This window comes from Triturus cristatus, chromosome 10 (assembly GCF_964204655.1).
Source record: "Triturus cristatus chromosome 10, aTriCri1.1, whole genome shotgun sequence".
NCBI classification, from domain to species: domain Eukaryota; kingdom Metazoa; phylum Chordata; class Amphibia; order Caudata; family Salamandridae; genus Triturus; species Triturus cristatus.
Window position 1 is genome coordinate 676,930,770 of NC_140593.1, and position 22,274 is coordinate 676,953,043.

The 22,274-nt window shown below is 48.0% G+C and overlaps 1 protein-coding gene across 2 annotated transcripts in view; it reads left to right on the plus strand.

The window, feature by feature from the left end:
• Nucleotides 1–22,274, plus strand: part of IFT140 (intraflagellar transport 140) — a 1,808,590-nt gene that overhangs the window by 858,932 nt on the left and 927,384 nt on the right. For both annotated transcript variants that reach the window (XM_085628169.1, XM_085628168.1), the window contains exon 14: nucleotides 21,998–22,115. In XM_085628169.1, coding sequence (XP_085484295.1) covers nucleotides 21,998–22,115 — 118 coding nt within the window. The remainder of the gene's footprint in view (nucleotides 1–21,997; nucleotides 22,116–22,274) is intronic.

Genomic DNA, 22,274 nt, shown 5'->3' on the forward strand with positions numbered 1-22,274 from the left:
GTGATTAGGGCATAGAGTTCAGAGATGAGTTTACGATCGTCCGTTTTACACCCCAGCCATTTTTTGAAGGATGTCATGGGACGGGACATTAGCGCGAATCCCACTTCTTTTTAGAAGAGGTAGGATTGTTTTTAGAAAAGGCCTTTTCAGGACTTTCAGACAGTTGTGGTTTAACTGTGTAATTCTATTATTTTTTGTATCTGAGTAAGTAATTCTACGTCTTACATTGATTCAAGGTCCGGATGAGATGTGTAGCCGGCTAAAATCGGCCATGTTGCTCCTGGTCTACCTAGTAACCGAGCCTGGTAATGTGATTGTAATGTTTTAGGGCGCCTTTAAACCAGAGCTCATGCTCCTGGTATGTGAGTGGAATTTCAATATCCTCTAAAGAAATATATTCCTCAGGTGGTTCATCTTCTTTGTAGAAGTGAAACGTTTTAGTTACTGTATTTGATTCTGGGAGTACTATCCATGAATAGAATACCTCTGTCTGGTGAGATTCATGTGCCTCTATCACAAAAACTGCTCTACCACCTCTTGGTGTTAGGCCATGTTTTATGAGTTTTAGAGTGATGGCTCTCCTTAAATTTGGAGCGATGATTTTCGCATTTTCATCTGTTTCATTAAAACCTGTATAATCAAAAGCTGCTGCGACATCGTCGGGTACAGCTCCACCAGTTCCGGTGTTATTATCCCCGTTTAGCGAAATTTGTTTAATAAAAATTGCAGAGCAAGTTTCAAGGGAACAAAGATAAGGTGCACAATATTTTGGAACACTGTATCCTTCAACGTTGAACAAACCAAACAGCTAATACATAGGATTTTTTGTCCTACTCAGCTATGGCGGATATTATCCCTATCCACTCCAGACGTCTTATGGAGTATTATGGGTAGGGGTCTCTGAGAAAAGCACGACTGAGTTACTTCAGTATTTAGCGTTAAATTAGTGCCTTACCAAACTGTTGGGCGCCATGTAGTGTAGTTCCTATATCCCTATTAGGCTCTGCGCATTGGAATAATATACATTATAGTTTTGAAATAGAACTGAGGTCAGTATGTCTCTATCGAGTACATTAAACTTAATTACTTGTGTGTGCCAGCTAACTCAGAGGTCACTAGAAAACTTCTTGAATAAACAAGAAGGGAGTAGTTTCTGACAACCGCATAAACATGACAACTTTGTTTCCCTTAGAATCGGAACAATCTCAGAATTGTGGAAACAATAGATAACAGTTTCACTCAGTCAATCGTGCATGCTTCGTTTCTATAGAGTTACACAGAAATAGATAGACGGGTGTTTCAATAAAAAGGGTTTATTGAACAGTCTTATTTCTCGTGCAAGAGATATGAACTGCTACAATCGTAAGACAGAATGCGAAGTATAATATGTACAACGTTAGCCGTAAGATAAAATAATACTGCAATAGCATGGTTTGTATCTATGACAGATATTCATAAAAATACATACATAAATAACACAGGCTAAAATGTTAATACTCGTCTGATGCTTCTAGCTAGTTCTACCCCAGTGTATCTAACCTAAGTGTAGTACCAGGTAAGAAGTAGGGGCTGTTTGTCTATAGTTTAGTTTAGCTATAGTTGCCAAGATTTGCCCTCTAGATTCTAGTCCGCTCCATACCTTAGAATGAGTGACGTTAGAATCTCTTTCCGAGTCTCGATCTCTAACACCCTGCAAGGGGAGTCAGAAACACTGGAGCTGGATTCTCTGCGAGGAGGATGACAGCGGCTGGTCAGTGCGTCAGGCAGGGACTTGACTTCCTTCCGAACATGCCGCGGCGAGCCGCGTCATGCAAGTAGGCAGCCGAACCGTGGTTTGCCATGGTAAGTGAAGGTATATTTATACCTTGAAGGTGTTTAGGAATGCCAAGTATTGATGTAAAGGTCGGGCAGAACAACGTCATGAATGAACCCCTAAGGAATAGATTTTTATGCATAATAAATGAGTTCTTGGAGAAATCAGTATCCAAGCAAGGCGAAGTCCTAAAGGCTTAAGAGTCTGGTTTTCCAAGAACTCGTTGTGACGTAGATGAACGGATGTAGGTGGCCGTGCCTGTATTTGGTTAGCATGGATAATGCCTAAATAAGGGTAGGATTTCTATGCCTAAATATGGGCAATGCGAATTGTGCCTATATAAGGACATAAATCAGGAAACCTATATATGGTATCTAAATCGACACACAACAAGCTACTACCTAATTGATGTTAACCTATGCCTAGTCTCCCCTTATTTCACCGATCTTATTCCAGCTAAAGCTAATAGCTTCTAATTAAGAATTTTAATTTTGGCCTCTATTTCTTTAAATTTGCAACGTTCGCTGTGATAAGTAAAATACCTACTTGATCAGTAAACCACTGTGGGGAAAAAAAGATTGTATGTAATAAAGTTGACTTTTAAAATGTCTGCTGAATTAAAGGTGAATTAAAATAGTTGAGGTGATAAGTTGTGTCTTTAAAGCCAAGTTATTGTTATCTTTGGAGATAAGACCTTAATGCAAATTTTAAAAAATCTATGAAATTCACCTAACTACTTGAGTTAAAATACAGTTTGTGTTACAGATTAAAGCCGAAAACCACTGAAAGTCACTAGCTATGGTTAGCTCTGCATTTTATATTTAATTTATTAATTAATTTTCTTTATTCGGCTTTACACATTGGAAAACCATAAAAGCAACATTTTGATAGTACAAATTCATATTAAAAGAGAGAACATCTTACAAAATGGAGTTCATACAAACACAAAATCCTATATAATTAAAAACAAAGAATCAAGTGATTTCCTTACGTCATATGGCACTAGATCCAGCGTAATTTTTACAGATTTTTCCTATGCCTAGTGCATTTTAAAAAGTTAAGGCCATGATAACAAACCGGTTCAGATTCTAACAGTTGGAGACGTAGCATTGCGGGGCGACAATGTCTAAGTCCCTATCGCCTTAATAGAGGTAGTAGCCAGATTTTCCGATGTGGATGATGGAATTTACAAAACAATATTGTATGTAAGTTAGACTGTACTGATTCCTCATCACAGGGACAAGTAGTGAGAATTGGATCCCACCTGTTTCTCTCGGGAAAAGCTACTAGTCTATGAAAGAAGTCTAATCTGAATCTTGTCAATAACATTCTATCGTACGTACTAATCTGTAGTGTTAAATAAGGCTGGATAAAATAGGTGGACTGGATCATGTTTGCATGAAGGACCGAGGGTTTTGTCGACTCAGAGGTCAACCTCAGGGACTCTAGGTGACTCAGAGCCAGTTGTTTCAACGCTCTCTTTGGTGGATCAATGATATCTTTGGGTTCAAGGTAATATTTCTCCAAACCAAGATCTTTGAAGAAGTTTCTGACATACCGAAGCCATTTTATTTTTAAGGATTGATCAAGAGTCATTGAGTCCACCACGATTGCCTGGGTTAGGGCATTTTTGTCAGAAGTCCAAATGCGCCGCCAGAGCAATAATGGTTGGATCCTTAACAAATCCTCTAAGTAAGGGATTCCAAGTTCCAAGTGGGATGCGTAAACTGATGTACGTCTCGGTGTTGCTAAAAGGAATCTGAGGAAGGTGTTTTCTGCCACCTGAAGGGCGATAACATCTACGTGTCCCCAGACTCCCGCCCCATACAACGCAATCGCCTGACACTTGGCGCTATAGAATTTTAGTAGCTCCACTGGGGCCCTTCTCCCCAGTCTCTGGGAGAAGCTCATCAGAGATATTATGGCTCTTTTAAAAAGATGGCACCTGGCCTCTACTGCTGGCCTCCAGTTTAGCCTTTCGTCAATCATGATACCCAAGTACGAGTACTGGGCAGTTACCTCAAGTTTTTGGTCTTTGAGATAGATATCCTTAGCTCGATTTTTCCCACTGCCTGCTATCATGACAAACGTTTTATTGACGTTCACATGTAAGTCCAGCCCACCCATAAAATCAACATACCTATTCAGGGACTTCTGTAATTCACGCGGAGTGCGTGCCAAAATGACAGCATCATCTGCATAGAGCAGAGCGGGAATCAGGCGCTGTTTTACCCGCGGGAGATCCTGGGCCCCCCTCAACAGCTCTTCCTCCAGGCCATTCGTATACAATGAGAAGAGAACACACCCCTGCCTGACTCCCCGCTCTACTCCAAAAGACGCTGTCAACTCCCCCTTCATGCCAAAGCGCACCCTCGCAGAGGCTTTAGAATGGAGCTCTCTCAAAAAATCTAAAAGAGGGGGGATCCACTCCCATTTGTCTCAAAACCATCCAGAGTTTTGTGTGTGAAACGCAATCGAAAGCAGCGGACAGGTCTACATACACCATATAGACCGTGTCCTTCTTTGCTTGGATATATTTGCCCACCATCAAACTAAGGTTGAGGGCCTGCTCCACCGTTCCAAACCCCTCCCGAAATCCAAATTGGAGATCGGAAATAATGCCTCCCTCCTTAGCCCACTGCCGGAGTTGCTCAAGCACGACCCTGCCAACGACCTTGCCCAGAGAATCCAGCAGTGAGATGGGGCGGTAGCATTTGACGTCCTGACGATCCCCCTTTTTGAAAATTGGGACAATGATAGATTTGGTCCAAGATTTTATCAGACCCACTTTTGCGGCTGCAGTGCACACTCTCGTGAGAATGGGGGCCCAGAGATCCGGATTGAATTTAAAAAGATCCACTGGGACCCCGTCTGGGCCTGGGGCTTTCCCGTTTTTGCTTGTTTCTAGTGCCACTAAAACCTCGGAGATGTCAAAATGCAGGGATATTGGGTATTCAACTATTGGATGTGAGATTTCTGTCCCTACTGATGTTACTGTATTTTTAAAGATTTTGGAAAAGTGTGACACCCAAGTATCTTCCTCTATGGCCACTTCTATCTTGGGACTGTTATCATCTATTAGGTAGGGGGATGTAACGGTTCGCCAGAAAGCCTCACTATTTTTAGAGAGGCCACTAATGTGCAAATCGTCCCATAATTTCTGTTTTAGTTCTTGAATTCTTTGTTTACGTGCCCTTCCATATTGCTGTCTAAGGAGTTGAATCTGCTCCAGGTCTCTGACTGTTTTATTCAGGGCCACCTTTAACTTAGTTAGGGCCCTGGTACAGCTATGATTAAACCACCCTTTAGTGGTTGGGTTCGAGCTCTTTGGATTTACTGTAAGAAGTCCCTTAATTTTCTCTAATATCTGGGTAAAATTATTTAGGACTTCTTCATCCGTTTCTAGTAAATCCAGGCATTTAGTTATGTTTGAGTATGCCTTTTTTACCAATTTTTCAGTAATTTCTGCTGGGTTTATCTTCCCCCACTTTAATGTATATCCGTTTTGCTTACCTAGCTCCAATTTGTTCTGGGCAAGAGTTTTAGCTATAACTACGGTTAGGGGTTGAGAATTAATTGCATTTTATATTTAAAGTAATCACCAATCTTTCTTTCATGTTTCTGCATATATCTTCATCAAATCATTATAAGTAACTTCAAACTGTTACATTTCTCAAAAATATGTTCAGATGTTTGTACTGAAACCAATCACCTCTCTTTGCATTTCTTTAGAGCACTCTCCGTAATACTTTTCTATTAACAAAATGTATTAAACAACATATACATAGCGATATACATCTTGCCTTAGTCCCAGGATGTCCTCTTTCAAAGATCTATACTGTGGCACTATAAAGACAGCCAAAGAATGAGCCTACTTTTTCAATGAACAAAATAAAACAGAAAATGTTTTGTCTTTGACTCCAAATAGTATGTCCTGGGCTTATGGTAGTAGGAATTCCATGCCCCTGTGTATATAGGTTTTAATATTGGAATCACTCTCTATAATTGAAGTTGAGCTCACAGATTACTGCATTTCCTTAGAACACTCAAGCGAACAGTAATAGCTTTATTTAGTATCAACTATTCAGTTATACAAGTTTGAACAACTTTTACATATGGATTAATAACTTGCCTACAGTAGCAGACAGTTCTCTTACAAACATCCAAATTGTGGTAATGTAAACGAAATAAACATAATAGCCTGTTGTCCTTGACCCCAAACAGTATATCCTGGGCATAAGGCAATATGAATTCTACACCCCTGTAGCTATGCAACTTCTTCTAGTCCTCGACCTCAGACGATAGTTTAGTTTTTATTTCCAAGCCATGTTTACCCATAGATGTTTGTTTATACTACTTTGTTTTCTACCCTTATTTTTTTATTTTAATCGTTTTTTATAGCACGAACATGACACTTGCGGGTATCAGAGCGTTTTACAGAATTGCAGCGTGCTGAGTAGTAAAAGCAGTTGTAACATATTCACTACCAGTTCACTAGCAGTCGAATAGCAAGGTTACATCATTAATAACAGCATAATGTCATAGTTCTTCCACTGCAAATATCAGGCAGCATTGAGAACCCAACGGGGGGTTGGGGGGGGGGGGGGGGAGGGGTGACGTCAGTATTGCATGGAGGAGCGTATTATGTAGCCAGAGATAGTCATGTGTGCGACTGAGGATAGTAGTGTCATGTGATCTAGGGAAGAAATGTGTTCATGAGAAATTCTTTGGCTTCTTTCTTTGGCCCTTGTTCAGCTTATCTCATTGCTCTCTCCTAGCCGCCATTCTAATAAGCATGGGGAGGCTGCAAATTTGAAAGTTCTGTTAAGTCTCTTCCTACGCTGTTATGCTGCATGATGGGAGTGCTGGAGTTACTACATTCAATAGGCTTTAATAGAAGTGAATACCTGTTCAGCCTGTCTCCTCAGTGTGGCTCTCAAATTTGTATCATGCTTCCAGTAGGTGTGATTTTCTGGTGTTTGCATGGCTGCGTCAACCGAGCTCAGTTTCAACACAAGACTGATATGAGTAGCGCTATTACTTTCAGTCTGCTTCTACACTTCCAATTTGTCAGACTGCCTTATGTATAGGTCTAACAAAAATGTTACCTTAAAAATTTAGAGCCTTGTGATCGAACAATTGTTTAAATGATCCTTCAGTAGCTTAGGATCATCACTAAGAACAATGCTATACTCCTTCCATAAAATAAATCACAATACTGCTGGCTCTGTAGAAATTGTATCCTTGAAAAACATCCTAGCTTTTTTGCTGTTTAATTACAAACCTTGTTTGTGGCTCATTTGTCCATAGAAGGTAGTTACATTTTTTCCTCCAGCGGCAAATTGACCTGAATTCAAATCTTTACACGTTTATGTCCTGACTCTCTCATTTTTAAAGTGACTGTTTCTCAAACTATCATGAATAAACATACACCTCAGTCGGGAATATCAGTCATTGAATTTCTCAATCATATATCAGTAACACTGATAGAATTTATATGCTTGTATGGGTTCTTGCTTTTATTATTTCTACAACAGTTAAAAAACACAAACCAGATCTGAACACTTATCTGAGCAGTTCTTTCTTTTGACTAAAGTGCTTCACATTCTGTATCTGGTGCCCACTGATAAATAATTTGAAAGTGAACATATTAAAAACATACATGGAAATTCTATAGCCCTGATATGTTTCAGAAAATGAACACAAGTTTCACAACCCCTTTTGAGGTCTCGCTACGCAGTGCGCATGCGCTGCATAGGAGCTCTTTAGCCGTCGTTCTCCTCTTTTTCGAAGCACATACTCGTGCTTGTGGTGGCATACAGCTTGCGGGAACGAGCAGGAGCGTGCCACAAGCACGAGTATGTGCTTCGAAAAATAGCAGCGTGCCTACGCACCACTCCCGGCTCACCTCCTGCTCCCCCTCTCTCTTACGCGCATTCCGTGTTAGGTCTTGCCTGACCCAGCGCATGCGCTGGTCTGGCGAGACTTATTGAGAGGGCTCCAAAAAGTGCTACCAGGCCAGCCTAGAGCTACAGTGCATGTGCGCAGGCGCGCGCGCCACGCTTTACCGCGATTACTTTCACTTTCGCGGCCGCTTTGATGTTTGATCACGAACACTTTCGCGGCCGCTTGGCATAGCCAATAGGGCTCGCTTTTGGGACCTTATAAGTATTTAGTTATGCAACTATTGCATGGCTAAACACTTATAAGGTCCCAAAGAAGAGACCTATTGGCTATGCCAATGCTTGTTTAACTTTCAGCGCGTTTTCACATGCGCATTCTTTTTAAACGTTTTCAGCAGCTTCATTGAAGAGAAACATTTCCCAACCCACTCCCCAAGTTGTCTAGTTCAATACAAGAACAATTTCATCTATAAAATGCTTGTTTTCGTGTGCTGTGATTGCGCCTTGCCTGGTTGCCCTGCTTGATTTATTCTGCAGGTGCATTTGCTCCCAGTAGCCTCCAGTCCTTAGTCTTCTGGTAATTCATCACATCATCACCGGACCTAGTCTGGTTGCCTTTTTTATATGCTAGCTCCTTAAAGGCTGCAGGTAGTACTGTGGTGTGATCTCCTAGCAGCACCGTGTTTTCGATATAATTGTGGCTGCTAGTTCTAGTTGTGTTTTAATGCTATAGCTCCTTGAAGCCCCCGCCTCTGGTTGATTGGTGAAGTGATTTGGTCCTCGCAGCCTCTGTTCTGGTTGTGTTGTCAGTGTGATAGTTTCTCCCGTAGCTCGTGTCATCGTGAACGCTAGTAACAGCTGGCCACGCTGGAGTGATAGCGCCTAGCAGTCCCTGTTCTGGTCGCACTGTAGAGGGCTAGCTGGCACCAGTATCTTGTTGCGGTTGTACAATCAGCATGATTGCTCTTAGTTGGCCCTTTCTGGGCGCACTGTAGAGTGCTAGCTTGCACCAGTATCTTGTTGCGGTTGTACTATCAGCATAATAGCTCCTGCTGGACCTTTTCTGCTCTGGTAAATTCAATATTTAGAGTCCGGAGCCATATTAACCCCTTGTGTGCCACGCCCTTTCCCCGCCCTGTGCCGGCCGTTACATTAGCGGGCGGGGTTTATGACGAGCTGGACTCGTCATGGGCACAGCGCAACCGCGGCCCATGACGAGTCCAGCTCGTCATGGCAACACAAGGGGTTAAGACACCTTGTTTTTGTTTCGGATCCAAAATGGTTCTGATGGCGGTACACATTTTTTTCTCCATCAGACATACTTTGGGATGCCTCTCATCGTGTTAAAACAATATATCATTAGGCAAACGGCAGAGACTCGTTAACAAAGCCATTCCTGGGAGATTGCAAAAGTGTTGGGGTGAAATTGGGAGTCACCGAAACGTTTTCAGCATCCTTCGTTGTCATGGCCCACCCCTAACAGAATACTTCCCAGCACGACTTCTATGAATGCATATGGATAACAGGAGACACAGCATGTATGTCAGACTCTCCCACTCTCTCTCACTCACTGACTGACTCTCCCACTCTCTCTCACTCACTGACTCACTCTCACTCACTGACTGACTCACTCTCACTCACTGACTGACTCACTCTCACTGACTCACTCTCACTGACTCTCCCCCTCTCTCACTGACTGACTCTCCCACTCTCTCACTGACTGACTGACTCACTCACTCACTGACAGACTCTCCCACTCTCTCTCACTCACTGACTGACTCACTCTCACTGACTGACTCACTCTCACTGACTGACTCACTCACTGACTCACTCTCACTGACAGACTCTCACTGACTCTCTCCCTCTCTCACTTACAGACTATCCCACTCTCTCTCACTCACTGACTGACTCTCTCACTCACTGACTCTCCCACTCACTCTCTCTCACAGACTGACAGACTCTCTCTCACTGACTGACTCACTCACTCTCACTGACTGACTCACTCACTCTCACTGACTGACAGACTCACTCTCACTGACAGACTCTCACTGACTCATTCTCACTGACTCATTCTCACTGTCTCACTCTCTCACTGACTCACTCTCTCACTGACTGACTGACTCTTTTACTCACTGACTCTCACTGACTCTCACTCTCACTGACTGACTGACTGACTCTCACTCTCTCACTGACTGACTGAATCTCTCTCACTGACTGACTGACTCACTCTCTCACTGACTGACTCTCTCACTGACTCTCACTCTCACTGACTCTCTCTCACTGACTGACTGACTCTCTCACTCCCACTGACTGACTGACTCTCTCACTGACTGACTGACTCTTTTACTCACTGACTCTCACTCTCTCACTGACTGACTGACTGACTCACTCTCTCACTGACTGACTGAATCTCTCTCACTGACTGACTCACTCTCTCACTGATTGACTCTCTCACTCACTCTCACTAACTGACTAACTGACTGACCTTCACCCTCCTGTTATTTGTGCCCTCCATAACAAAACAAAAAAAACAAGCAACCATTGGGGCAGGCAGATACAAGTTGCCAGCAATGAAAGGACAATATAAACTCAAGACATTATTTTTAATACTTTTTTAATATGGTCTTTCAGTTGTACATAATGCTTTTTTGGTCATCTCTAAGGTAACAAAAATCAATCAATCAATCAATCAATCAATCATCGCATTTATATAGCGCGCTACTCACCCAGAGGGTCTCAAGGCGCTGGGGGAGGGGGGTACGCTACTGCTCGAACAGCCAGGTCTTGAGTTGCTTCCTGAAGGCGAGGTGGTCCTGGGTCAGGCGGAGGTGGGTGGGGAGAGTGTTCCATGTCTTGGCGGCGAGGTAGGAGAAGGACCGTCCCCCTGTGGTGGCTCTTCGGATGCGGGGGACGGGCGGCGAGGGCGTGGCTGGTCGATCGAAGCTGGCGTTTGGGAGCGTAGAAGTTGAGGCGGCTGTTGAGGTATCCTGGGCCTTGGTTGTGTAGTGCTTTGTGTGCGTGGGTGAGGAGACGGAAGGTGATTCTCTTGTTGACTGGGAGCCAGTGCAGGTCTCTCAGGTGACCGGAGATGTGGCTGCGGCGGGGTATGTCCAGGATGAGTTGTGCTGAGGCGTTCTGGATCCGCTGGAGTCTCTTCTGGAGTTTGGCAGTGGTTCCGGCGTAGAGGGCGTTGCCGTAGTCCAGACGGCTGGTGACGAGGGCCTGGGTGACCGTCTTCCTGGTCTCGGTGGGGATCCACCGGAAGATCTTACCTAGCATGCGAAGGATCTTGAAGCACGACGAGGAGACGGTGTTGACTTGTCTGGTCATGGAGAGGGAGGAGTCCAGGACGAAGCCCAGGTTGCGTGCGTAGTCTGTTGGTATGGGTGCGCTGCCTAGGGCGGGGGGCCACCAGGAGTCGTCCCAGGCGGTGGGTGAGGATCCCAGGATGAGGACTTCCGTCTTGTCTGAGTTCAGTTTCAGGCGGCTGTTCTTCATCCATTCGGCTACCTCTTTCATCCCTTCGTGAAGGTTGGCTCTGGCGGTGGCGGGGTCGTTGGTAAGGGAGAGGATCAGCTGGGTGTCGTCGGCGTAGGAGATGATGTTGAGGTTGTGCTGGCGTGCGATGTCTGCGAGGGGGCTCATGTAGGCATTGAAGAGGGTAGGGCTGAGCGAGGAGCCTTGAGGGACGCCGCAGATGACTTTGGTGGCTTCAGATCTGAACGGAGGGAGGCGGACACTCTGTGTCCTTCCGGCGAGGAAGGAGATGATCCACTCCAGTGCCTTCTCCTGGATTCCGACGTTGCTGAGTCGCTGCACTAGTGTACGGTGACAGACAGTGTCGAAGGCCGCGGAGAGGTCGAGGAGGATGAGGGCCGCTGTTTCTCCGTTGTCGAGCAGCGCTCGGATGTCATCGGTGGCTGCGATCAGGGCGGTCTCGGTGCTGTGGTTGGCCCGGAAGCCAGACTGCGAGGGGTCGAGAGATCCGTTCGTCTCGAGGAAGGCGGCCAGCTGCTTGTTGACGGTCTTCTCGATGACTTTTGCAGGAAAAGGGAGCAGCGAGATGGGGCGGTAGTTCTTGAGGTCGGTGGGGTCGGCCGATGGTTTCTTGAGTAGGGCGCTGAGTTCGGCGTGCTTCCAGCTCTCTGGGAAGGTGGCGGTGTCGAAGGAGGTGTTGATGATGTCCCGCAGGTGGGGTGCGATGACAGTGTTGGCCTTGTTGAAGACGTGGTGTGGGCAGGGGTCGGTCGGAGACCCGGAGTGGATGGAGTTCATCGTGCGGACGGTGTCCTCGGTGCTGATCGGAGTCCAGGCGCAGAGGGTGGTGGTGGGGGGCGGTGGTTCGGTCGTGGCGTTCGTCGGTTGAGTGCTGAAGCTGTTGTGTATGTCCGCGATCTTGTTGTGGAAGTAGGAGGCGAGGGAGTTGCAGAGGTCTTGCGAAGGGGTGATGTCGTTGTTTCCGACGTTGGGGTTGGAGAGCTCTTTGACGATGTTGAAGAGTTCCTTGCTGTTGTGTGCGTTGTTGTCCAGTCGTTCCTTGAATGCAGTTTTCTTGGTGGCGTGGATGAGTTGGTGGTGTTTTCGGGTGGCACGCTTGAGGGCAGTCATGTTGTTCGGTGTTGGGTCTCTGCGCCAGGTTCTCTCGAGGGCTCGGCAGTTCTTCTTGGAGCTCTTGAGTTCGTCGGTGAACCATGGGGCTTTCTTGCTACCGGGTCTGCTGGGTGGGGTCCTCAGGGGGGCGAGCTCGTCTGCGCAAACGCTGATCCACTTCGTGAGGTTGGTGGCCGCCTGGCTAGGGTTCGTTGTGCTGGTGGGAGGGTTCATGTTCAGGGAGGTCGCGAGCTGGTCGGCTGTGATCTTGTTCCAGCTCCTGTGTGCAACCTGTTGCTGGTGGTGGTGGATCGTGGTCCTTCCGAAGCTGAAGTGGACGCAGCTGTGGTCCGTCCAGTGGAGTCCGGTGGCGTGGCTGAAGGCGATGTCCTTGCTGGAAGAGAAGACTGGGTCGAGTGTGTGTCCGGCGTAGTGGGTGGGGGTGTTTACCAGTTGCTTGAGTCCGAGGTTATCGAGGTTGTCCAGCAGGGTGGTGGTGTTGCGGTCGTTGTTGTTCTCCAGGTGGAAGTTGAGGTCCCCGAGGAGGATGTAGTCAGTGGAGAAGAGGGCGTGCGGGCTGATGAAGTCGGTGATGTCTTCGCTGAATTGTGTGCGTTGTCCCGGGGGTCTGTAGATGAGGATGCCTCGGAGGGTGGTCTTGGGGTTGATGTGGACCTGGAAGTGAAGGTGTTCGGCGGTAGTCAGGATGTCGTCGGTGTTGGTCGTGATGCGGATGGTCTTCCTGTGGATGATGGCGATGCCTCCTCCGGTCTGGTTGATGCGGTCCCTTCGGATGATCTTGTAGCCGTCTGGGATGGCGATGGCGATGTCGGGCGCTGAAGAGGCGTTCATCCAGGTTTCCGTGAGGAAGGCGACGTCTGGTGAGGTGGTGTCGAGCAGGTTCCAGAGCTCGATGGCGTGTCTGTGGACGGAGCGGGTGTTGAGTAGGATGCACTTGAGGCGGCTGCTGTTGTTGCTCGTCTTGGTCTTGGTGGGTGCGGGTGTCGTGCAGGTCCGGATGCAGGTGAACTCGCAGGAGCGGCAGCAGAAGGGTCCGTGGGTGCGTCTAGGGGTGGCTCGGTAGCATCCCGGGAGTCGGCCGGCGTTGAGTGCGTTGAGGTCGGTGGCGTTGTAGGTCCGGCGGGTGGGCTGGTGACTGCGGGGGCCAGGGGTCCTGGCGCTGGGCGCGGTCCAGGCGCGGACGGGCGCAGACGGGCTTACCTTTGGCGCACCTTCGGCGCTCAGTCGGCGCTCCCGCTGCGCGCGTCTACTGCGAGGTCGCTCCGGGGGCGTCATAGGTAGGGGGACGGGAGGGCGAGTCCGCTGGGTTGGCGGGAGCGGGGCGGCCAATGGGCTGGTGGTGGGCGTGTCCGCAGTGGTCAGCGGCGGGAAAACTGGCGGCCGGGCGGCTCAGCTGTGGCTGGGTCGCTCGGGAACAGGGGTGGCAGCGGCGGCGGCAGGGGCAGGGACAGGTAGCGGCAGGAGTCAGGGGGGTGACCAGGCCTACTGAAAGGCGCAGTGGTCACTCCCGAGTACACTCGGCGAGCTCCTTAAGTAGGGGGACGGGAGGGCGGGTCCGCTGGGTTGGCGGGAGCGGGGCGGCCAATGGGCTGGTGGTGGGCGTGTCCGCAGTGGTCAGCAGCGGGAAAACTGGCGGCCGGGTGGCTCAGCTGTGGCTGGGTCGCTCGGGAACAAGGGTGGCAGCGGCGGCGGCAGGGGCAGGGACAGGTAGCGGCAGGAGTCAGGGGGGTGACCAGGCCTACTGAAAGGCGCAGTGGTCACTCCCGAGTACACTCGGCGAGCTCCTTAAGTAGGGTGACGGGAGGGCGGGTCCGCTGGGTTGGCGGGAGCGGGGCGGCCAATGGGCTGATGGTGGGCGTGTCCGCAGTGGTCAGCGGCGGGAAAACTGGCGGCCGGGCGGCTCAGCTGTGGCTGGGTCGCTCGGGAACAGGGGTGGCAGCGGCGGCGGCAGGGGCAGGGACAGGTAGCGGCAGGAGTCAGGGGGGTGACCAGGCCTACTGAAAGGCGCAGTGGTCACTCCCGAGTACACTCGGCGAGCTCCTTAAGTAGGGGGACGGGAGGGCGGGTCCGCTGGGTTGGCGGGAGCGGGGCGGCCAATGGGCTGGTGGTGGGCGTGTCCGCAGTGGTCAGTGGCGGGAAAACTGGCGGCCGGGCGGCTCAGCTGTGGCTGGGTCGCTCGGGAACAGGGGTGGCAGCGGCAGGGGCAGGGACAGGTAGCGGCAGGAGTCAGGGGGGTGACCAGGCCTACTGAAAGGCGCAGTGGTCACTCCCGAGTACACTCGGCGAGCTCCTTAAGTAGGGGGACGGGAGGGCGGGTCCGCTGGGTTGGCGGGAGCGGGGCGGCCAATGGGCTGGTGGTGGGCGTGTCCGCAGTGGTCAGCGGCGGGAAAACTGGCGGCCGGGCGGCTCAGCTGTGGCTGGGTCGCTCGGGAACAGGGGTGTCAGCGGCGGCGGCAGGAGCAGGGACAGGTAGTGGCAGGAGTCAGGGGGGTGACCAGGCCTACTGAAAGGCGCAGTGGTCACTCCCGAGTACACTCGGCGAGCTCCTTAAGTAGGGGGACGGGAGGGCGGGTCCGCTGGGTTGGCGGGAGCGGGGCGGCCAATGGGCTGTGGTGGGCGTGTCCGCAGTGGTCAGCGGCGGGAAAACTGGCGGCCGGGCGGCTCAGCTGTGGCTGGGTCGCTCGGGAACAGGGGTGTCAGTGGCGGCGGCAGGAGCAGGGACAGGTAGCGGCAAGAGTCAGGGGGGTGACCAGGCCTACTGAAAGGCGCAGTGGTCACTCTTCTGACACTTCATTATTATAACTTTTCAGCATGCTGCAGACTTCTATACAGCACAGCTTAAAGACATAGGCAAAGTCAATATCTCTGGCTAAACACTTATAAGTTCCCAAAGGCGAGACCTATTGGCTATGCCAATGCTTGTTTTATAGTGCTTTCATCAAGCAGTTACTGTATGTGTAATGAATACATTCTCCAATGGGGATGACTAGGGCGAAATAACTGGTATGTTCTTCACATACAACAATTTTCTTGTCCTTTGTATTGTGCTCCTAATAACATATTTTTGAAATGTTTCGACCTTTTCAGGTGGGATCTTCTTGCTGAAGGCTTTTTTCATGCAATGCCCTTCAGATTTCAAAGGAGTGTTGAGTGCTAAATGAATTTGTATTTTGGCATAAAAGCAATATGCTAATAGAGTTTAAAATAGTCTACATGTTTTTTAATTTGTTTCATTTGATTATTTGTAAAATTATAGTCGTTTTGAGGGATTGCTTTAGAAACTGATTGGAATTGGCTGATGATGAGGGCCCAGATCACACATATGATTAAAAAAGTTCTTACCTTCAAAGTGGAAGGCGTGCAGTACTTAACAAGCCCTGGAAAAGGTGGTTATTTTTATGTATTTTGTGGATAGTGATATTGTTTTCAAACACATCTTTTTATTGAAACTGTGTTATCGTGACAAAGGAAGGCACAAGTGGACTACAGGATATAGTCGATACAGTAAAAACCAAAAAGATTATAACGGTGGTGGTTGCAAGTACTCCAAACAAAGGGGGCAATGCAAGGGAAAAAGACTCAGTTCACAAACTCACCAAGCCACTCCCCCACCTAGTCCCAAGGGTATACATCCGGCACGCAAGAAAAAAAAAAGCGGTTAGAAATAGCTCCCGGGGAGGGGGTAAAGGACACAGGCAGAAAGGGTCAAGTGGTATGCCTACATTTAGGGAGTAGGAGCAAGCGCCCCCATAATATGGATGGAGAGGGGAAGGGCAGCAGAAGTATGGAATCCTCTTCAGGTGGGAGAGGGCATCAGAGGCCGAAGATGACTCCGACGGAGGGGTGCAGAGCCTCCCAGCCGGGTCCAGCGAACGGTGCCGGACGTCCTGTGCATCCTCCCTATATAACTCTAGTCTGCAGCCTCAACTTCTGCCCCCCTAGTGAATGGTGCCATCCACTGAGCCAAGGTAGGAGGGGTGGGGACTTCCAACAAGATGTGTTGGCTTTCTTGGCCAGAACCAGAGCCAAATCTAGGAATAGGGTAGTAGCTTTCCAATTCCGGGGTTGAGGAAATATACCCAAGGCTCCCACCTTCCAAGAGAGATGGTTCAAGATGCTCGTGAGTTGCTCAAGCTGTGTAAGGACTGAAAACCAGTAAGCATACAGATGTGTGCAGTCCCAGACAGTGTCTCAGGTCAGCCGTCTGGGTACCACAGCGAGGACACAGATCGGAACCCCTGGGAATATCCGTGCAAGCCGCTGCGGGGAAAGGTGTGCACCATGAAGAAAGTAAGATTGGATAAGTTTAAGGCGAGTGTTAAGGGACACCCGCCTTGAAAACACAAGCGCTTTCCCCCATTCCCTATCCCTAAGAGGTCTACCAAAGTCCTCCTCCCACTTATCCCTCAAGGTCTGGAGAGATACTGGTATATTTGTAAAGAGAGCCCTAGTTAGCCAGGTATTCACTCTGTGGCCCCCACCCATAGTATGAAGGGTTTGCAGGAGGTTGTGAGTGTCTGGCTCAGTGCGCTGGCACCCCAGGTTTCCTCCATCCCCCCACAAAGGGAGGTATAAAGAAGAAATTGCCCCTCAGGAAGGGCAAACTGCTCCACCAGTGCCTTTAGTGGCAGTAACAGCCCGTCGGTGTGAAGACCCCCAGGCAAATAATACCTGCCTCCTCCCACCTCTGCAAACAACCTCCAGTAAGGCAACCGCCCGTAGGGGAGCACAAGCAATGGAATCACGGGGGCATAAGGAGGAATGAGTCTAGTAAGATGGAGAGCATGCTGGAGGCATCCTAGAGCGACCCTCTGGAGGATTTGCAGTTCCGTTGGAACCCAAGACTGAGCATGGAGGAGATGAAGAAGAGCCATGGGAAATGGAGGGCCATACTTACCCTTATTGGCCAGATATCGGACGGCAGGCGAGCCACAGCAGCTGGACTGCCAGGTAATAGTACGCCAAATTAGGTGCCCCAAGGCCCCTAAGCTCTGGAAGGAGCTGGACCTTTGCAATAGTCACCCTCCTGCATGGTCCACGCCAGAGAGTATCCCACAGCACGGCATGCAAGTCCCGTAACAAGGAGCACGGATGGGAAAGGGGGAGATTCGTGAAATAATGAAGGGGGCGGGGAAGGATAAGACATTTTGAGATCGCTGCCCAGCCAGAGACCGTCAAGGGAAACAATGTCCAGAAAGGGATAGACTACCTAATCGAGTCTACTACCACAGTCATGTTACCCTCTAAGTCCAGACCCATATGGTAGACCTTAATCCCCAAATAACGGGCTGTAGAAGGTTCCCATCGAAGCGACCCCCCTCCCAGCCCCCCCATATCCATGGCCCTGGGCTCCAATCCTTTCACCAGTGGGAACAAACAAGAATTATCCCAACTGACAAAAAGTCCTGACACGTGTGTAAAGTCAGTCAGGGGGGATGCAATCATCGAGAGGTCGGAGTCTACATTCCGTAGATACAATAAGATATCGTCCGCGTTAAGGGAAGACACATGAATCCCATCATGCAATGGGATACCCCAGTGTGGATATTGATCATTTGATGTGAAGAACATGCCAGTTCAGCAGCTCACCATTTGTTGGATAGTCCTTTGGCTTACCTTCATTCCAAAACATTGTTTGTTCTAAAACGTTCTCTAATGATTAAATCTCGGTCTGGGCATACTCCCCCTGCAGTGCTTGCAGTTAGTTTCTCTAGCTGGCATCTTTCTGCTCATCATTGTTGAGGCCCAGTTTGTACCGTGCCTATTCTGACGCTTAGTGTCAGGCTTGCTTGTCCATCTTGGTATGCCTTGTTCTAGAACTTGTGCAGCATTAGTCTCATCTTCACACTTTGTATTTAATGCCCAGTTTTTGTTTACTTCGTAGTATGCATTCAAAAGTGGTTAATTGGAAACTGTGTCTAACTTGCTATTGTATGTAGATGGATTAGTTGTGAAACTGCTTCTCCTCTCTCTTTCGATTGGTGATCAGTTATTCCTCTTTTTGTTTTGTACAGTCATTGGTGAACTAATTACTCCAAGAGCACTCTGGGTATTGTAGCTAATCAATGATTAAGGAAGAACTGTTTAAATGTCTACCATCTTATCTTTTTTTTGCACAGTAAAAGAGGGTACTGTTATCATTTTGTTGAAGGATGATTTCATGTTATGTGGTGCTATGTATCAGCTTCGATTTGTTTGCTTACTTGGAGCACTGGTTTAATTTCTCCAGGCAAACTCTGTGAATTAGCGTAAATGCCCTTGTTCGTGCTGGAAGGATGTGTTTGTGCAATAAAAACATTTGGTCATGCTTGCATGGAGTGATTGGGACATATGCAACACGCTGTTTGGTATGGTATGGGGCTTGATTATTGAATTAATTTCTGAGAGTGCCCCATCCTTTTGGCTTTCATACTGAAAAAAGCGAATTGTGGGACGCGGGACCTTTGGTGTTTTGTCATTAGAGTGTGCTGATTAGCTGCGATATTGTTTTTTTTTTTAAAATACTGTTGGTGAGACTCTTCTCTAACATTCTTTTTCAGGAAAAAAAAGGGGCTGTACAGTTCATGTGTGTTAGACCTGGCAGCATTGGCGTGGATCTCTCTTCCATTTTCTGCTGTTGCCTCCTGTGTTTTTGCTATGTGTTTGCTGGTCTAGATGATTTGGGCACCTTGCCACTGCTGTTCAGTGCTAAAGTGCAAGTGCTCCCTTTAAAAATTGATGTGATGGATTAGTGATTCCATGATTGGTTATTTGATATACTTGTCAGACCCTAGTACAGTGCACCATGTGTGCCCAGGGCCTGTAAATCAAATGCTGCTGGTGGGCTTGCAGCACTGATTGTGCCACCCACAGAAGCAGCCTGTAAAATGTGACTCGGGCCTGCCATTGCAGGGCCTGTGTGCAGTCTGGGACTGCCACGTCGACTTGGCAAGTGCACACACTTTCCAGTCCCTAAACCTTCCCTTTTCTACATGTTAGTCACCCCTAAGATATGCCCAAGGTACCCCTGTGGGCAGGGTGTATTGTATGTGAAAGGTAGGACATGCCCTGGTGTGTGTGGCATGCCCTGATAGTGAAATACTGCCAATTTAGTTTTTCACTATTGCAAGGCTATCTGTTCCCATAGGCCAGAATGGGTAGTTAGTTTATAACATCTTATAAACATAACTGGCCCTAGGAAAATAAAATTTAGTATGCATGAACTCAGAATGTTAAAGTGCATCTTTTAGTGAGGGTGATTTTTACATTCTGTGTTTGAAAATGTCACTTTTAGAAAGTGGGTATTTTCTTGCCTAACCATCCAGTGTGCCTCTGCTAGGTTTGTGTATTGCATGTCTGGCTTGTGAGTGACAGGAGCTGGGAGAGGGCAGTGGTTCCGGCAGTCTGATGAGTCAGGGCTGGGCTGAATGGGACCTGGGTTGAATTTAGAGTAGGGGGGAGGAGATTTCCTTTCACCTGCCTGGGCCAGGTCTGCTTTCAACAATGCTGTCTCCACCTCCTGCCAGGAAGCTGCACCAGTGAGGACAGAACTGGTTTTGGCTGGGTACAGACACTCTCTGTCTTCAGAAAACAAAGAATTTGTTTGTATAAAAAGGGGGACCCAGACCCCAGAACTTTAGATCCCTTCTGGGTAATCAAGAGGAAACCTTTGCCAAGGAGAAGAGCCGGGTAGGCTGAGGAGGAATACTGCCCCTGTGCTGTTTGCTGTCTGAGGTTGGCCTGCAGTGGCTGCTTGCTGCCAAGGAAAGGAGAAGAAGGACTTTACGGTTTGCTTTGTCATCTGCTTGAAGAAAAGATCTCCAAGGGCGTGAAACTGAGCTTGCCTCCTGTCTGAAGTCTCAAGGACACAAAGACTTCACCCCCAGCTCCCCTGAATTTTCTTGCTGGGAATTCTAACCTGCAAAGAGGTGCCTGCTGCTGTTTAGGACCTCTAGAGACTGTTTGTCGCTGGGAGCTGGAAGATCGACGCAACGAGAAGAAGCGTGTCGCATCCGCACCGATTCCTGATACATCGCCGAGCCATGGGTAAGAAGTGTGCCACATCCGCACTTGGTTCCGATGCTTCGCCGAGCATCCAGGAAGAAGCGCGCCGCATCCACACTGGGTCCCGACGCATCGCCGAGAAGGCCGTTGCAGCATCTGCCATGTGGCTGCAAAAGATCACGCATCGTACTGGACCGTCGCATCGCATTGAGCCGCCATTTTGTCGCATCACAACGGATCGTTGCCGCGCCTCGAGGCGCCATCTTGTTGCATCATAACCGGAACCCAGTAAGAAACCCACGCATCCCCTCGTCTCCGGTAAGGAACAGATGCATTACCTCCCCTGCGCTGCAGTAAGGAACCAACGCATTACCTCTCCCAAAGCAAGGAACTGACGCATCACATTCCCTGCGACCCTTTTGTTTGTTTTGCATGGCGCATCTAAGGTACTTTGTTGGAAAATTGTTGCATTTACAGCTTGCATTGAACTGAACTAGTTCTTCCATTTGAAAGTGTTATTTTTAATACAGTATTGTGGATGTTTGTCGTTTGGTCTTGTTTAGATAAAGATTACTTATTTTTCTATACTGGTGTGGTGTCCGTTTGTAGTGTTTTCACTGTGTTACTGTATGTGTTCACAAATGCTTTACACACTGCCTCTGAGATAAGCCTGTCTGCTCGTGCCAAGCTACCAAGGGGGTGAGCAGGGGTTATTTTAGGAGTGTATCCCCCTTACCCTGACTAGAGGCAAGGGCCCCTATTTGGACAAAGGTACCTACCTCTGCCAACTACAGACCCCCATTTCTAACAATGTGTATCCAATTATTGTTCAGGTCTGGGTTGTTTGTGTTTTTTTTTTTAAGCTATCGTAGAAGTAAAACGAATCATTCCTATTCATACTTCAATGAAGTTCCTGTGCTTCACACATCATTGAATAATTGCCTGATTTATGGCTGATGGAGGTATATGTTTATTCATGATTATTGGAGACCCCATCCTTAGCGGTCCTGAATGGGCCTTACCCCAGGTCCTTGTTTATGATCCTCAAACAAATCTCTGAGGTTGTGTGTATGAACTGTTGCAGGTGATCTGCGGTACAACTGTCATACCTTAAAGTTGGGACGTGGGGGCAATAGCCACCCGTTCTGAGGAAAGAGTAATGAGAACAGGAAAAGGCAGAAACACTGGAAGGACTGGACATGAGTCCAAGGTAGGAAGATGCTGAGTGTGAAAGAAGCAGGGTGTCCTGTACAGAAAAAAGGGAACTGATGAGGGTGGGGCCAGATGCAGGAACGGGGGCTCTCCCACCAAGAAGTGCGCACACAGGCTAGGTACACCGAGGCAGTTTACTTTCCCACTCCTAGGTGGACTTACATAAAAATACAGTATAGCCAGCCTACAAAGAGTAACCGAGTCGTGTTGATTACTTTATTCTTTACATCATTTCTAGCTATAATTCGTTAAATATTTGCCATTAATCAACATGGTTTTCATTCATCATGGAACCTATATAACCGATATTATCTGCGGATTTTTATTTGAATTTTTTAGAAGTCTATTTTCATTCACGCATGACTGATTTTTAAAAATGTTTTGGAGATGTTTTTTATGTCCTAGCATGAGATTATTTCTGGTAGCTTCATAATGAGTAAAAGTCTTTCTTTATCTACGTCATTTGTTCTTGCAGGGAGGCAAAAGCTCACTGTAACACCAAGAATCTGGCAGAGTTTGCCCCCGGCTTCAGATCCATTGTGTCACTAAAGTGCAATGCCAACGGCAGCCGAGTCAGCATCCTAGTCAACAAGGTGAGATGTGACTTAATCATTTGTATACTTATTTGGCATTGATTATGCATGATGATTTTAATGATTTAACATGGATACAGGCAGTACCCAAACAAGTGCTTGCTACTTTTCAAATACTGCATAGTTACATGTCGGATACAAATTGGGTGCCAAAGAAAA